The sequence below is a fragment of the Pristis pectinata genome, chromosome 2 (genome assembly GCF_009764475.1).
Source record: "Pristis pectinata isolate sPriPec2 chromosome 2, sPriPec2.1.pri, whole genome shotgun sequence".
Lineage (NCBI taxonomy): Eukaryota > Metazoa > Chordata > Chondrichthyes > Rhinopristiformes > Pristidae > Pristis > Pristis pectinata.
The window spans coordinates 1,414,871-1,432,982 of record NC_067406.1 but is presented as its reverse complement, the minus strand read 5'-3'; the positions used below and the strand labels follow the sequence as shown (position 1 = coordinate 1,432,982).

At 48.0% G+C, this 18,112-nt stretch overlaps 2 protein-coding genes across 5 annotated transcripts in view; one reads left to right on the top strand and one right to left on the bottom strand.

Moving 5' to 3' along the window:
- LOC127567459 (uncharacterized) overlaps positions 1-18,112 on the bottom strand; it is a 453,787-nt gene that overhangs the window by 270,197 nt on the left and 165,478 nt on the right. The window lies entirely within an intron of this gene.
- The window catches only part of LOC127567460 (disintegrin and metalloproteinase domain-containing protein 12-like), a 182,625-nt gene that overhangs the window by 98,208 nt on the left and 66,305 nt on the right, over positions 1-18,112 (top strand). The window contains exons 11-12 of the mRNA XM_052010401.1: positions 4,758-4,829; positions 8,796-8,962. Coding sequence (XP_051866361.1) covers positions 4,758-4,829; positions 8,796-8,962 — 239 coding nt within the window. The remainder of the gene's footprint in view (positions 1-4,757; positions 4,830-8,795; positions 8,963-18,112) is intronic.

Genomic DNA, 18,112 nt, shown 5'->3' with positions numbered 1-18,112 from the left:
ATGAGTACTTCTCTTCGGTATTCACCAGGGAGAGGGGTCTTGATGATGCGGAAGGGAGTGCTGGTAGGTGTAATGTTCTTGAGGTTGTTGATATCAAGAGAGAGGATGTGTTGAAGTTGTTAAATAATATTAAGACAGATAAATCTCTGGGGCCTGACGGGATTTTCCCCAGGCTGCTTCGAGAGGCTAGGGAGGAGATTGCTGAACCGCTGGTAAGGATCTTTGAGTCCTCGTTGTCTACGGGGGTGGTGCCGGAGGATTGGAGGATTGCGAATGTGGTCCCCTTGTTCAAAAAAGGTAATAGGAATAGTCCAGGGAATTATAGACCGATGAGTCTCACGTCTGTGGTGGGTAAGCTGTTAGAAAGGATTCTAAGGGATAGGATCTATGAACACCTAGAGAATCATGGACTGATTAGGGACAGCCAGCATGGCTTTGTGAAGGGAAGATCTTGCCTCACAAACCTGATAGAGCTCTTTGAGGAGGTGACCAGGAAGATTGATGAGGGCAGTGTGGTGGATGTGGTTTACATGGATTTTAGTAAGGCATTTGATAAGGTTCCTCATGGTAGGCTTCTTCAGAAGGTCAGAGGCCGAGGGATCCAAGGAAGCTTGGCTGTGTGGATTAGGAATTGGCTTGCATGTAGAAAGCAGAGGGTTGTGGTGGAAGGAGTGCCCTCGGATTGGAAGGCAGTGACTAGTGGTGTCCCGCAGGGACCGGTTCTGGGACCTCTACTTTTTGTGATATTTATAGATGACTTAGATGAGGGGGTGGAGGGCTGGGTTAGTAAGTTTGCGGACGACACTAAGATAGGCGGTGTTGTGGATAGTGTGGAGGGCTGTCAGAGCTTACAGAGGGATATTGATAGGATGCAGAGCTGGGCTGAGAAGTGGCAGATGGAGTTCAATCTGGAGAAGTGTGAGGTGGTACACTTTGGAAGGACAAACTCCAGGGCAGAGTACAGGGTAAACGGCAAGGTACTTGGCAGTGTGGAGGAGCAGAGGGATCTGGGGGTTCATATTCACAGTTCGTTGAAAGTTGCCTCACAGGTGGAAAGAGCAGTTAAGAAGGCCAATGGGATGTTGGCTTTCATAAGTCGCGGGATTGAGTTTAAGAGCCGCCAGGTTATGATGCAGCTTTACAAAACTCTAGTTAGGCCACATTTAGAGTACTGTGTTCAGTTCTGGTTGCCTCATTATAGGAAGGATGTGGAGGCATTGGAGAGGGTGCAGAGGAGATTTACCAGGATGCTGCCTGGATTGGAGGGTATTGAATATGAGGAGAGGCTTAAGGTGCTAGGGATTTATTCACTGGAAAGGAGGAGGATGAGAGGAGACATGATAGAGGTATATAAAATATTGAGAGGAATAGACAGTCAGCGCCTCCTTCCCAGGGCACCAATGCTCAAGACGAGAGGTCATGGCTTTAAGGTTATGGGTGGGAGGTTCAGGGGAGATGTCAGAGGGAGGTTTTTCACCCAGAGAGTGGTTGGTGCATGGAATGCACTGCCTGGGGTGGTGGTGGAGGCAGATACATTGAACAGGTTCAAGAGCTTGTTGGATAGGCATATGGAGGAACGTGAGATAGAGGGATATGCGGGAGGAAGGGGTTAGGTAGTGTGAGGGTGGTCTAATGGACGGCACGACACGGTGGGCCGAAGGGCCTGTTTTGTGCTGTATTGTTCTATGGTTCTATGGTTCTAACTTCCGAAGCTCTACATACTTGTCCTTTTTCTTCTTGACTGAGTTCATCACTTCTCTGGACATCCAAGGTTCCCTTATTTTCCCCATTCACGTCCTTCTAATCGGGACAGACCTATCCTGTACTCTGTGTATTTGATCCTTAAACACTTTCCACATGCTCAACGTGGACTTGCCAACAAAAAGGTTTTCCCAGTTTACTCTACCTAGTTCCTGCCTTATGCCTTCATAATTAGCCCTTTTCCAATTTAAAACCCTCCCACTAGCCCCATACCTAGCCTTGTCTATAGCTATCCTGAAAGTTAATGAGCTGTGGTCCCTGTTCCCCAATTGCTCACCCACTGATAGGTGAATCACCTGGCCAGGCTCATTGCCCAACACCAGGTCCAGAATAGCCTCTCCCCTTGGTGGACTGTCAATATATTGATTTAAGAACCCCTCCAAATTCTGCCCCATCTAACCCCCTTGCACGAAAAAGATCCCAATTTATATTTGGGAAGTTGAAGTCTCCCATGACCACAACCCTGTAATTTTCCCTAATCTGTTTGCATATCCGTTCCTCAATGTCCCTATGGCTATTGGGAGGTCTATAGTACACCCCCAGGAGAGTGATTGCACCCTTCCTATTCCTGAGTTCTACCCATATAGAGTCTGTGTTCGAGTCCTCCATTATGTCTCCCCGGAGTGCAGCTGATATATTATCTCCAATTACTATTGCAACTCCTGCCCCTCTTTTACCCCCCTCTCTATTCTTCCTAAAGCTCTGAAACCCTGGTACATCGATCACCCATTCCTGTCCCTCCCTCAACCAAGGGACAACATCAAGTTCCATGTACTGATCCATGCTCTAAATTCATCACTCTTGCCCATAGTACTCCCAGCATTAAAGTACAAACACTTCAAATCATTCGTCCAACCACATCTGTTATCAGGAATCTGCCTATTACTACATTCCTCGACATCAGCCCTCCTGCCCGTTCCCTCACCTACTGACCTGTGTTCCGGTTCCCATCCCCCTGCAAATCATGACATGGTGCCATGACAACAACCTTTTCCTCAATGTCAGCAAAACAAAAGAGCTGGTCATTGACTTCAGGAAAGGGGGCGGTGCACACACTTCTGTTTACATCAACGGTGCTGAGGTCAAGAGGGTTTAGAGGTTCAAGATCCTCGGAGTGAACATCACCAATAGCCTGTCCTGGTCCAACTACGTAGACACCATGGCCAAGAAAGCTCACCAACACCTCTACTTCCTCAAGAGGCTAAAGAAATTCGGCATGTCCCCATCGACCCTCACCAATTTTTACCAATACACCATAGGATGTATCACAGCTTGGTACGGCAACTGCTCTGCCCGTGACTGCAAGAAACTGCAGAGTTGTGGACACAGCCCAGCACATCATGGAAACCAGCCTCCCCTCCGTGGACCCTGTCTACACTCCTCGCTGCCTCGGTAAAGCAGCCAACATAATCCAAGACCCCACCCACCCCGGACATTCTCTCTTCTTCCCCCTCCCATCAGGCAGAAGATACAAAAGCCTGAAAGCACGTACCACCAGGCAAGGACAGCTTCTATCCTGCCGTTATAAGACTATCGAACGGTTCCCTAGTACGATAAGATGAACTCTTGACTTCACAATCTACCTCGTTATGACCTTGCACCTCACTGTCTGCCTGCACTGCACTTTCTCTGGAACACTTTATTCTGCATTCTGAAACAGATTTATTATCATTGACTTAGGTGATGTGAAATTTGTCATTTTGCAGTAGCACTACAGTGCAAAGACATAAAAATTGCGATAAATTACAAGATAAATAAATAGTGTATAAAAAAAGGAATAACGAGGTAGTGTACATGGTTTGTGGACCGTTCAGAAATCTGATGGTGGAGGGGAAGAAGCTGTTTCTGAATTGTTGAGTGCGGGTCTTCAGGCTCCTGTACCTCCTCCCCGATGGTAGTAACAAGAAGAGGGCGTGTCCCCTGTACTACCTCAATGCACTGCGTAATGAATTGGCCTGTACAATCGGTGTGCAAGACAAGTTTTTCGGTACGTAACAATAATAAACCAATACCAATGGCAGATGATATGATATGATATGATATGATATAGTGATGGATGCTGCCTTCTTGAGATACCACCTCTTAAAGATGTCCTCAATGGTGGGGAGAGTAGTGCCCGTGATGGAGCTGGCTGAGTGTACAGGCAGTGATGCAACCAGTCGGAATGCTCTCCAGCGTACATCTATACAAGTTTGTGAGTTAACATTTCAGGATCTGATGAAGGGTCTCAGACCTGAAAGGTTAACTCTCTCTCCACAGTTTAGTCCCTGGTGTTGGTTCTCTCACTACCTGCCACAGGCCCAGTCTGGCAGCTCTGTCCTTTGGGTCTTGGACAGCTCAGTCTGTGGGGAGGATACCAAGCCACTCTGATGGACAGTGAAGTCCCCAACCAGAGTACATTCTGTGCACTTGCTACTCAGGGCTTCTTCAATGTTATTCAATATGGAGGAGCAGAGGCAGGGCAGTCGGTGGGAATTGGGGAGGTTTCCTTGCCCATGTTTGAGCTGATGCTGTGAGGCTTCATGGGGTCTGGAGACAGTGTTGAGGATTCCCAGGGCTGCTGTCTCCCTGTACACCACTGTACCACCACCTCTGGTGGTTCTGTACTGTCGGTGGGACAAGGGAGTGAGCGGTGTTGGAGTTTGGGGATTGGATAGGGCTGTGGGGAGTGGGGGGTAGTGGAATGGATAAGGTTGTGGGGAGTGAGGGGTGGAGTGGGAATCTGAGGGCAGTGGGATTGTGGGTGGTGAGAGGTGTGAGATTATGGGGGGTGGAGAGGGCTGAGGGGAGTGAGGGGGCAGTGTCGGATTTGGAGGTGTTGGATAGAGCAGTGGAAAGTGGGGAATGGGGTGGGAATTTGGAGATTGTGGGTGGTGGGAGTGAGTGGGACTGTGTGGGAGGGTAGGATGGTAGGGATGGGAGTGGGTGGGATAGGGCATTGGAAATCGAGCAGTTCTGCTCGCTGAATCACACCCAATCACCTGGTTATTTTTCAGTACCAGAACTGGGGGAGCAATACAGATGCTGTGGTGAAGCGGATGCTCATTATTGCGAACACGGTGGACTTGGTGAGTGTGTGGAGCACGTGTCCCCAGCGATGGCAGCCTTGTCTTCCGCTGAAGCCACTCCAGCAATGAACTCTCCTCCTCACCTCGGGCAGGACAAACAATGTGGGGAAAAGCAAAATGTGGCAGATGCTTGAAATCTGAAATAAAAGCTGAAGATGGTGATGTGGCCAGCTCTGTGGCTCAGCGGGTCTGGGAGAAGGCAGACAGGGCGGTAGTGATAGGAGACTCGATAGGGGGACAGACAGGAGATTCTGTGGCTGCAAAAGAGACACCAGGGTGGTGTGTAGTGTCCAGGGTGCCAGGGTCAGGGACGTCTCCAAGCGGCTGCAGAACATCCTCAAGGGGGATGGTGAGCAGCCAGAGGTCACGATGCATGTTGGTACCAGCGACACAGGGAGAACGGGGGATGAGGTCCTGCGCAGTGAATATAGGGAATTAGGAGAGAACCTAAAAAGTGGGACGTCAAGGGCAGTGATCTCTGGATTACTCCCAGTGCCACGTGATAGTGAGGGTAGGAATAGAAAGATAGCTCAGATGAATTCATTACTGAGGTGCTGGTGCAGGGGACAGGGATTCAGGTTCTTGGGTCATTGGGATCTCTTCTGAGGTAGGGGTGACCTGTACAAGAGAGACAGGTTGCACCTGAACTGGAGGGGGACCGATCTCCCGGCCGGGAGATTTGCTCGTACTACTCGGGACGGTTTAGTTTAAAGTGTCGGGGGGTGGGGCCCTGAGCAGTAGAGAGGCTGATGAGAAATCAGAGGATAGTATTGTAGCAAATGAGGGCAAACTTAGTCCTCAGGATCGACAGGAGCACAGTAAAGGAAAAGGAAAGACCATTGGTTTAAACCGCATTTATTTCAGGAGAGGCTGGACAAACTTGGGCTCTTTTCTCTGGAGCGGCAGAGGCTGAGGGGTGATCTGTTGGAAGTGTATAAAATGATGAGGGGCAGAGATAGGGTGGACAAGCAATATCCTTTTCCCATTATTGAGCGATCCAGTACCAGAGGGCATGTGTTTAAGGTGAGAGGCGGTAGGTTCAGAAGAGACGTGAAGGGTAAGTGTTTTACTGAGAGAGCGGTGGATGCCTGGAATGTGTTGCCTGATAGGCTGGTGAAGGCAAATTCATTCGGGGCTTTTAAGAGGGGTTTGGATGGGCACATGAATGAGAGGAAAATGGAGGGACACGGGCATTCTGTAGGTAGGAGGGAATAGCTATGTCAGCACAACATTGTGGGCCGAAGGGCCTGTTCTGTGCTGTACCGTTCCATGTTCTATGTTCTTTGTTCAATACAAGAGGCTTGACAGGTAAGGCAGATGAACGCAGGGCGTGGATTGGCTCTGGGAACTGGGATATCACAGGCATAACAGTAACACAACTGAGGGAAGGGCAGGACTGGCAGCTCAATGTTCCAGGACACAGATGCTACAGATGTGACAGAGGTACAGGTCAGAGAGGAGGGGGAGTTGCCTTCTTGATGCAAGAGGACATCACGATCCTTACAGAGGATATTCTTGGGGGATCATCCAGTGAGGCCATATGGGTAGAAGTTAGAAACAAGAAGGGGATGGTCACTCTGGTGGGGTTGTATTATAAACTCCGCAAGTGTCAGTGAGAATTGGAGAAGCGGATGTGTCGAGAGATTGCGGCTAGTTGTAAACATAGTAGAGTAGTATTAGTGGGAGATTTTAACTTCCCCGATATTGACTGAGCCAACCATTGTGTAAAAGGCTTGGGTGGAGTGGAATTTGTGAAATGTGTCCAAGAAAGCTTCCTTTATCGATATACAGAGGGACCTCCCAGAGAGGATACTGGACCTCCTCCTGGGGAATGAGGTAGGGCAAGTGACAGAGGTGTCTGTCGGCGAGCACTTTGGATCCAGTGACCATAACTCTATTAGTTTTAAAATTGTTCTGGAGAAGGATACGATCGGTTCACAGGTTAGGGTCCGGAACTGGGGCAGAGCAAATTTTGGAATCATTAGGTGGGATCTTGCAGAGGTTGATTGGGTGAGATTGTTTGCAGGGAAAGGAGCATCTGCCAAGTGGGAGACCTTCAGAAGTATGATGTGAAGAGTTCAGGGCCTGCATGTTCCTGTTAGGGTGAAGGACAAAGCTGGCAGGTTTCGGGAACCCTGGCTGACAAGAGATATTGAGGCTCTGGTTAAGAAAAAGAGGAAGGTATACTGTGCACAAGGAATTGGGAACTAATGAATCTCTTGAAGACTACAAGAAGTGTAGGAGTGCACTTAAGAGAGAAGTTCGGGCAAAATGAGGATATGAGGGGGATCTGGCAGGCAAGGTGAGGCAAAATGCCAAGAGGTTCTATTGGTATATTAAGAGTAAAGGGTGACTAGGGAGAGAATGGGTCCCCTTAAAGATCAGCCTGGCCGTCTGTGTGTGGAACCAAAGCAAATGGGTGAGATGTTTAATGGCTATTTCTCTTCAGTTTTTACTGTGGAGGAAACGATGGAAGCTGAAGAAATGGGGGAAATGGGTGGTGATGTCTCGGGCCACATACGGATTAGCAGGGAAGAGGGATTGGAGGCCTTAAAGTGCATTAAGGTGGATAAATCCCAGGGCCTGACCTGGTGCATTCTCGGACCTTGTAGGAAGCTGGAGAAGAAATTGCGGCCTCACCAACATGTTATATAATTGCAACATAACTTCCCAACTCCTATACTCAGTGCCGTGACCGATGAAAGCCAGTGTGCCAAATGCCTTCTTCACACCCGGTCTACCTGTCTACCTGGGCAGATGGGACTAGCTCGCTGGATAACACGGTCAGCACGGATGAGTTGGGCCGCAGGGCCTGTTTCTGTGCTGTCTGACTCTGTGACTTTATGGTGGTGAACTCGTGAGGCCCGGCAGCATCTCTGGAGAGACGACCTTCCATCAGAATGGTTGTCATTAAGTCTGTTGTGGTCACTTGCACGCTTGAAATGTTTCACCTCGGATACGATCACTCACTGCCTGTCATCTGCCCAGAAAATTGCTGAGCCCCTCACACAATGAATGGGAAATAAACACTGGCCTTGCCAGTGATGAACATGAATAAGAAAAGACCACATTTCAATTACTTCTGTGATCTGTGCTATGTTGCCACACTCTGACACTGGGAACGCAGTGCAGCTAAACTCAGGGATTAACCCTCTGCCCCTTGCCCAATTTTACCTTTAATTCCAAAAATCCCCAACTTCAGCTAAAAGGCTTAATCAAAATCCCTTCAGGAATTCAATATAAATCACCTCTCCAGCCATATTCTGTCCACTACTTTAGTCAAACAGCTTCTTCAGGTTCATCAGGCCTGACAATCCATGTTGGCTGACACTGATCAGCTGAAACTGGTAAGTGTTCAGTGACTCCTTCCTTAATTACAGATGTTAGCAACATGCAGGCAACATCTGCCCGACTAGCTGGCATGACCTTGTGTGGTGAAACTGTGTCACAGAGTTGTACAGCACAGGATCAGGCCCATCAGCACACCATGCTGAAGGACGAGCAGCTATCTGCCCTGATTCCAATTCTACGTGCATCCCCATGCACCCCCGCCAACTGCTCCACTTCCCAGTTTTCCTGTCACTCAGTACCAGGGGTAGTTATAACGGCCAATTCACCCACCATCCGCGCGGCCTCGGCATGTGGGAGGAAACCGGAGGACCTGCAGGAAACCCATGCGCTCACAGGGTGAACCTGCAAACTCTGCACGGACAGCACTGGAGGTCAGCATTGAATCCAGGTCACTGGAGCTGTGAGGTAGTCGCAACATTTGCTGCACTACTGTTCCACCCACTGCTGGTAGATTCCAGGTCAGCAGAACTGATTGTGGCTCACACAGAATGCCCTTCTCCGTCTGCTCCCTCTATTAGAGACTATTGGAGGGTTTAGTTACATCTGGGCTTCCATCCATTGGCCCATGTGCTCCAGGTAACAACGACCAGTTCCTAACTCTTCTCCCTTCTGCAGTTCTACAGACCACTGAACATCCGTATAGCTCTGATTGGAGTCGATGTGTGGACCAGGGACCAAGTCACAGTGGACAGGAGTCCTAAGAGAATGCTGGCCCGGTTCCTTCAGTGGAGGAAGACTTCCCTGCTCCCACGACATTACAACGACAACGCCCAGCTCATCCTGTGAGTACCTGACACCTATCTCGCTCAACACAAACTGATCCTGTTCTGCATTAGGTAACAGCAAACGTTTTCATTCATTCTCAAAATGTGGGCCTCACTGGAAGGCGAACATTTAGTGGTCATCCTTAATTACCCATGAGAAGTTGGTGGTGACCTTTGAAATGACAGTACTTCTACTGTGCTGTGGGGCAGACTCAGGGATAGTGGAGGACAGTTGTGTATTTCCAAATTAGGATGGTGTTGGACGTGGAGTGGAACCTACAGGTGGTGGTGTCCCATGTACCCAGTGTCCTTGTCCTTCTTGTTGATGGAGGTCTTGGGTCTGTGGGTACTATTGAAGAAAACCTAATGACTTATTGCAGGGTATTTTGTAGTTATGATGCATGATGCAGGATTGGAAGCAAATTAGATTACTATAGCTGCCAACACTATGATGCTGGAGGAACTCAGCAGGCCAGGTAGCATCCGTTTCTGAAGGGTCCTGACCTGAAACGTTGACCGCCTGCTTTTCTCCACGGATGCTGCCTGGCCTGCTGAGTTCCTCCAGCATCATCGTGTTTCTCATCTGGATTCCAGCATCTGCAGTCCTTTGTTTCTCCTCTTTACAAAGCTGCCATTGGGAATAGGAATTTGTTTCAACACCTTAGAAGGTCTGGAATGTGCAAGCTATTTGATGGAGGATTAGGAAGGTGCCAGCCATAAGGGGTCATTGCCCTGGGTGGTGTTGAGCTTCTTGCATCTTGTAGATGCTATACTCATCTGGACAAGTAGAGTGAGATATCTTTACCTTTATTAGTCACATGTAGATCAAAACACACAGTGAAATGCATCTTTTGCGTAGAGTGTTCTGGGGGCAGCCCGCAAGTGTCGCCACGCTTCCGGCGCCAACATAACATGCCCACAACTTCCTAACCCGTACGTCTTTGCAATGTGGGAGGAAACCAGAGCACCCGGAGGAAACCCACGCAGACACGGGGAGAACATACAAACTCCTTACAGACAGCGGCTGGAATTGAACCCGGGTCACTGGTGCTGTAATAACGTTACACTAACGGCTACACCACCGGGCCTGAGTTGTGCCTAATGGTGGTGGAAGGGTTTTGGGGTGTCAGGAAGTGAATCATCTGGCCTCTGACCTGTTTTGTAGCCACAGTATTTATGTAGCCGATCCAGTTAAATTTTTGATCAATGATGACCCCCAAGATGTTGATTGTAGAGAATTATTTTTTATTCTTTTATTTTGGGGTATGGTGTCACTGAAAAGAACGGCAATTTTTGTCCATTCCTAATCGTCCTTGAGAAGATGGGTGCCTGGAATGTGTGGCCAGGGGTGGTAGTGGAGGCAAGTGGAGGTGGTGTTCGAGTGTTTTAGATCAGCACATGTGCAGGGAATGGAGACACATGGATCATGTACAGTCAGAGGTGAGTAGTTTAATGTGGCGTCATGGTCAGCACAGACATGGTGGGCTGAAGGGCCTGTTCCTGTACAGTATTGTTCTATGTTCTAAGATGGGGTGCGCAGCAAAGGTTCATAGATTGATTCCTGGGATTTGAAGGTTTGTACTGTGAGGAGAGATTAAGCAGGCTGGGCTATAGAATTCAGAAGAATGAGGGATGCCCGAGAATAATAGAGAGATACAGCACAGGAACAGGATCCTCAGCCCACTGAGTCTGTGCAGTCATCAACCACCCAGCTTATGTGGATCCTACCCTGACTCATCCTATTCTCCCCACTTTGCCATCAACTCCCCCCAGATTCTACCCCTCACCCACGTGCTAGGGACAATTTACAGCGGGCATTTACCCTACCGGCCCGTGTGTCTCTGGGATGTGACAGGATACTGGAGCACTCAGGGGACGCAGTCACAGGGAGAACGTGCAAATTCCACACAGACTGCGCCTGAGGTTAGGATCAAGCCAAGGTCACCAGAGCTGTGAGGGAGCAGCTCTACAATCCGTGCCTCTGTGCTGCCCATTAAAACACAGAACTTGAGTCATCGAGTTATACAGCACGGAAATAGGCCCTTCAGCCTATACATGCCCATGCCGACCAAGATGTATATTCCAGCTAATCCCATTTCCCAGCACTTGGCCCATATCCCTCTAAACTCTTGTCATCCATATACCCGTCCACATACTTCTTAAATGTATCTAATGTACCTGCCTCACCCAGTTCCTCTGGCGACACGAGATTCTGCAGATGCTGGAATCTAGAGCAACACACACAGAATGCTGGAGGAACTCAGCAGGTCAGGCAGCATCTGTGGAGGGAAATAAACAGGCCTGATGAAGGGTCTCAACCCAAAACGTCGACTATTTATTTCCCTCCGTAGATGCTGCCTGACCTGCTGAGTTCCTCCAGCATTTTGTGTTTTGTCACTTCCTCTGGCAGCTGGTATATGTCTACCACATGCTGTGTAAAAAATGTTGCCCCTCAGGTTCTTATCAAACCTTTCACCTCTAACCTTAAAACTATGTCCTCTAGTTTTCGATTCCACAACCATGGAAAAAAGGCCGCTCACCCTAGCTATGCCCCTCATGACTTTATACACCTCAATGAGATCACCCCTCAGTCTCCTACACTCCGAGGCGTAAAGGCCCAGCCGGTCTCACCTCTCCCTGTAACTCAGTCCTCCGAATCCTGGTAACATCCTTGTAAACCTTTTTTGCACTCTTTCCAGTTTAATCACATCCTTCCTAATACAAGGTGACCAAAACTGAACTCCAAGTGTGGCCTCACAATCGCAACATAACCTCCCAACTTCTATATTCAGTGCCCTAACTGATGAAGGTCAGCGTGCCAAAAGCCTTCTCCACCATCCTATCTACCTGTGATTCCACTTTAAGGGAACTATGCACCTGTACTCCAAGGTCTCTCAGTTCTACAACAGTACCCAGGGACCTTCTGTTCAATGTAAAAGTCCTACTTGATTTGTCTTTCCAAAATGTAACACTTGGCACTTATCTGAATTAATCTCCATTTGCCATTCCTCAGCCCACCTCCCCAGCTGATCAAGATCCCACTGCAATTCTCGATACTCCTCTTCACTGTCTACAACACTGCCTATTCTTGTTTCATCTGCAAACTTACTAACTATTCCTCGTAAATTCTCATCCAAATCATAAGGATGGTTCTTAGACGGTTTGTCTGGGTGCATGCATGGAAGATGTTTCCTGTTGCTGGGGTGTCACAGTCTCAAAACAAGGAGTCGGCCATTCAGAATTGGAATTGGAATAGGTTTATTAATTGCCACTTGTACTGAGGTACAGTGAAAAACTTGTCTTGCAAACCATTCATACAGATCAATTCATTGCACAGTGCATTGAGGTAGTACAAGGTAAAACAATACAGAATGCAGAATAAAGTGTTACAGCTACAGAGTGCAGGTAGACAATAGGGTGCAAGGTCATAATGAGATAGATTGTGAGGTCCATCTTATCGTACTAGGAAACCGTTCAATAGTCTTATAACAGCAGGATAGAAGCTGTCCTTGTGGTACCTGGTGGTACATGCTTTCAGGCTTTTGTATTTTCTGCCCGATGGGAGGGGGGAGAAGAGAAAATGTCCAGGTTGGATGGGGTCTTTGATTATGTTGGCTGCTTCACCAAGGCAGCGAGAAGTGTAGACAGAGTCCAAGGAGGGGAGGCTGGTTTCCGTGATGTGCTGAGCTGTGTCCACAAGTCTCTGCAGTTTCTTGCAGTCCTGGGCAGAGCAGTTGCCATACCAAGCCATGATGCATCTGGATAGGACGCTTTCTATGGTGCATTGGTAAAAATTGGTGAGGGTCAAAGGAAACAAACCAAGTTTCTTTAGCCTCCTGAGGAAGTAGAGGCACTGGTGAGCTTTCTTGGCCGTGGCATTTACGTGGTTGGACCAGGACAGGCTAACGTTTCAGATTGATGTTCACTCCAAGGAACTTGAAGCTTTCAACCCTCTTGACCTCAGCACCGTTGGTGTAGACAGGAGCATGTGAACTGCCCTCTCTCCTGAAGTCAATGACCAGCTCTTTTGTTTTGCTGACATTTAGGGAAAGGTTGTTGTCATGACACCATGTCACGAAGCTCTCTATCTCCTTCCTGTACTCCAACCCATAATTATTCGACATAAGCCCCACTATGGTAATATCATCTGCATTCAGGGCTGAGATGAGAAAAACTGTTCCTCCCGAGGTGCGATGAACCTTTGTGATTTTTGCCCAGGTGGTTGTGGAGACTCAGTCAGAATATATTTAAGAAGTGACAGACAGCGCTTTGGTTTTGAGAAGAAGCAAGGGATATGGTGTTAGACAAGGAAATTGGTGCTGAGGTAAAATCCCAGCCATGATGTTGAATGGTGGAGGAAGCACGAGGGGCTGAATGGCCCGCTCATGTTTATGTTTCCTCTGTTGCTGTGGTGGAACTGGTTCAGGTGTCTCTTGTTGGAGGTGGTCCTTGTAAGGACAAATGCAGCCTGCCATCTTTCAGCCCAAGCCTGAACGTTGTCTTAGCTTTAAATCCAAAACAGAAAATGCTGGAAATATTCAGCATTTCTGATGAAAGGTCATCAATCTGAAACATTAGTTCTGCTTCTCCTTCCAAGACGCTGCCTGACCTGCTGAGTGTTTCTACCATTCTCTGTTCTCATTTCAGATTCCCAGCAACTGCAGATTTTGTTCCGGATTCCTTGGTCTTGTTGAATGTTTACTTGGATTACTTCATTACGATTATTTTTTTCATTTTTGAGATCTATATGTTATTGCCCATCCCAAAATTCCTTCAGCAGGTGGTGTGAGCCACATTCATGATTTACTGCAGTCATTCTGCTGAAGGCACTTCCACCGTACTGTTGTGGAGGAAGTTTCAGGATTTAGAGCCAGCGTCAATTAAGGGCTGATGATATATTGCCAAGTCAGCCGGTGTGTGACTTGGAGGGGAGCCAGCAGGTGATGGTGTTTCCCTGCCCTCGTCCGTGGTGGTGGAGATCAGGGTTTGGGAAGTGATGGCACTGGCTGGGCGAGTGACTGCAGTTGTCAGCCGGTGGGAACCTTCCATTGATCAGGGCACCCTGAAGCCACTCTGTCACATGTTGATCTGAAGTCAAGGGGCAGTCACTCCCACCTCATCTCTGGAATTTTACTCCATATTTGGAAGAGATCTGGAACTACGAAGCCCCAGAAAACCCAGACTGGGCATGCAGGAACAGATCCATATTACCATTGGATCACAGAAAGAGGCTACTCAGCCAACTGTGCCCATCCCAACAAGGAAGGGCTCAGTAAACAAATTCTATGAAGCAGACCTTGGTCGCTTGCCCGGTAGATTACAGCACTTCAGGCAGAGGTTGTCGGTGACAGTCTCCTCCCATCACCCTGCACTGGGCTGCCAGTGAGGCAATGAGTGACATTTTCCATTTTGCCAGTGTTGTAGCTGCACTGGAAGAGCTTGGCTGGACTCTTGGTGTGCTGTGGACACCAGTGTGCTGTCACATATGTCTTCAGGACCAGATATTGTCTGGTCCCATGATCTTTCTGTATCCACTGAATTCAGTTCGAGGTGGGTCCCATTGGTTGAAGACTGGCTGCTGTGATGATGGGGACCTCAGGAAGACATTGGGATGGATCTGTCTGCCCGACAATAGTTGCAACCATTTTAGCCTAACTTTGACACTCATGTAAACTGGCAGCTCGTATAAAAGAAAATCAAAACATATCTGCAGGCAGATAAATAATAAATGAGTTTCACAGGAAGGAATGGGGCTGACAGGTGATGCTAAAAATTTAATCGTAAAGCAAAGGACTTGGCTGAGGGATGTGAGCACTTTTCTCATGTCGGTATCAAGGCAGAGGTTGCTGTCAGTCACAGAGTCCAGACACTGGACAAGCTAAAAGAATGTGGAAGGGGAGGCATTTAGGAAACTGGCTGTACAATGTGGATAAATCACCAGGTCCAGATAGGATTCTGAGCTGTAAAGATGGATGTTACACAACTACAGGCCACAGAGAAAATAGGAAGAATCTATAATAGTGACCATAACTCCTTGACCTTTCCCATAGCCTTGGAGAGGGATAGGAGCAGACGATATGGGAAAGTATTCAACTGGGTGAGGGGGGAATTATGATGCTATTAGGCAGGAATTTGGGAGTGTAAATTGAGAACAGATGTTCTTGGGGAAGTGCACAGCGGAAATGTGGAGGTTGTTTAAGGAATACTTGCATGGGGTTCAGGATAGGTTTGTCCCATTGACGCAGGGTAAGGATGGTAGAGTGAAGGAACCGTGGTTGACATGAGATGCTGAATATCTTATCAAGAGGAAGAAAGAAGCTTGCCTGAAGTTTAGAAAGCATGGATCAGACAGGAATCTGGAGAGTTACAAGGAGTAACTCTCCTTACAGTTACAGGGAGCTTAAAAATGGACTTAGGAGAGCTAGAAGGGGGCATGAAAAGTTCTTGGCGAGTAGGATCAAGGAAAACCCCAAGGCGTTCTACACGTATGTGAAGAATAGGAGGATGACTAGAGTGAGGGTAGGACCGATCAGGGATAAAAGAGGAAACATGTGCCTGGAGTCGGAAGAGGTAGGGGAGGTCCTTAATGAATACTTTGCTTCAGTGTTCACCAGAGAGAGAAACCTTGACATTTGTGAGGATGGTGTACACCAGACTGATATGCTAGGACATGTCGACATGAGGGAAGAGGATGTGCTGGAACTATTGAAAAACATTAGGATAGATAAGTCACCGGGGCCGGACGGGATATATCCAAGGTTACCACGGAGTGTGAGGGAAGAGATTGCTGCGCCTTTGGCGATGACCTTTGCGTCCTCACTGGCCACAGGAGCAGTGCTGGATGATTGGAGGATGGCAAATGTTGTTCCTTTGTTCAAGAAAGGGAGTAGGGATAACCCTGGGAATTACAGACCAGCAAGTCTTACTTCAGTGGTGGGCAAATTACTGGAGAAGATTCTTAGAGACAGGATTTATGGGCATTTGGAGAAGCATAGGCTGATTAGGGACAGTCAGCATGGCTTTGTGAGGGGCAGGTCATGCCTCACAAGCCTGATTGAATTCTTTGAGGATGTGACAAAGCACATTGATGAAGGTAGAGCAGTGGATGCCTGATAAAGTTCCTCATGGAATGCTTATTCAGAAAGTCAGGAGGCATGGGATCCAGGGAAACTTGGCTGTGTTGATTCAGAATTGGCTCGCTCATAGAAGACAGAGGGTGGTGGTAGATAGAACGTATTCTGCCTGGAGGTCAGTGACCAGTGGTGTTGCGCAGGAATCTGTTCTGGGACCCTTGCTCTTTGTGATTTTTATAAATGACTTGGATGAGGATGTGGAAGGGTGGGTTAGTAAGTTTACTGATTAGTAAGTTTAAATATAGACCGGTGAGTCTTACCTCAGTGGTTGGTAAGCTAATGGAGAAGATCCCGAGAGGCAGGATTTATGAACATTTGGAGAGGTATAATATGATTAGGAATAGGCAGCATGGCTTTGTCAAGGGCAGGTCCTGCCTTACGAGCCTGATTGAATTTTTTGAGGATGTGACTGAACACATCGATGAAGGGAGAGCAGTCGATGAAGTGTATATGGATTTCAGCAAGGCATTTGATAAGGTACCCCATGCAAGGCTTATTGAGGAAGTAAGGAGGCATGGGATCCAAGGGGACATTGCAGTGTGGATCCAGAACTGGCTGGCTCACAGAAGGCAAAGAATGGTTGTTGAAGGGTCGTATTCTGCATGGAGGTCAGTGACCAGTGGTGTACCTCAGGGATCTGTTCTGGGACCCTTACTCTTTGTGATTTTTATAAACAACCTGGATGAGGAAGTGGAGGGGTGGGTTAGTAAGTTTGCAGATGACACAAAGGTTGGGGGTGTTGTGGATAGTATAGAGGGCTGTCAGAGGTTACAGCGGGACATAGATAGGATGCAAAGTTGGGCTGAGAAGTGGCAGATGCAGTTCAACCCAGATAAGTGTGAAGTGGTTCATTTTGGTAGATCAAATATGATGGCAGAGTATAGTATTAATGGTAGGACTCTTGACAATGTGGAGGATCAGAGGGATCTTGGGGTCCAAGTCCATAGGACGCTCAAAGCGGCTGTGCAGGTTGACTCTTGGTTAAGAAGGCATATGGTGTATTGTCCTTCATCAATCGTGGAATGGAATTTAGGAGCCGGGAGGTATTGTTGCAGCTATATAGGACCCTGATCAGACCCCATTTAAGAGTACTATGCTCAGTTCTGGTCACTTCACTACAGGAAGGATGTGGAAGCCATAGAGAGGGTGCAGAGGAGATTTACAAGGATGCTGCCTGGATTGCGGAGCATGTCTTATGAAAGCAGGTTGAGGGAACTCGGCCTTTTCTCCTTGGAGCGACGGAAGATGAGGGGGGACCTGATAGAGGTATATAAGATGATGAGAGGCATTGATCGGGTAGATAGTCAGAGCTTTTCCCCAGGGCTGAAGTGGTGGCCACAAGAGGACACAGGTTTAAGGTGCTGGGAGTGGGTATAGAAGAGATGTCAGGGGTAATTTTTTCACTCAGAGAGTGATGAGTGCGGGGAATGGGCTGCCGGCAGTGGTGGTGGAGGTGGATATGATAGGGTCTTTTAAGAGATTTTTGGATAGGTACATGGAGCTGAGAAAGAGGGCTATGAGTAAGCCTAGTAATTCCTAGGGTAGGGACATGTTCAGCACAGCTTTATGGGCTGAAGGGCCTGAATTGTGCTGTAGGTTTTTTCTATGTTTCTATGATACAAAAGTTGGTGGTGTTGTGGATAGTGTAGAAGGTTGCTGTAGATTACAACAGGATATTGATAGAATGCAGAGCTGGGCTGAGAAGTGGCAGATGGAGTTCAACCCGGATAAGTGTTGAATGAGAAAAGGCAAACCCGGAGATTGAATTTGAAGGCAGAATACAAGGTTAATGGCAGGACACTTTGTAGTGTGGAGGAACAGAGGGATCTTGGGAGGGAAGGGTTAGATAGATCTTAGAGCAGGATAAAATATCGGTACAACATTGCGGGCCGAAAGGCCTGTGCTGTGCTGTAGTGTTCTACGTTCTGTTCTATGTTCTATGCTGCAGCAGTGAGCCATGGCAACAGCCTGGATTGATCCTCAATCTTGGGAGCTGATGTCACAGTGACCTCTACTTTGACTGTGAGTGCTGTCC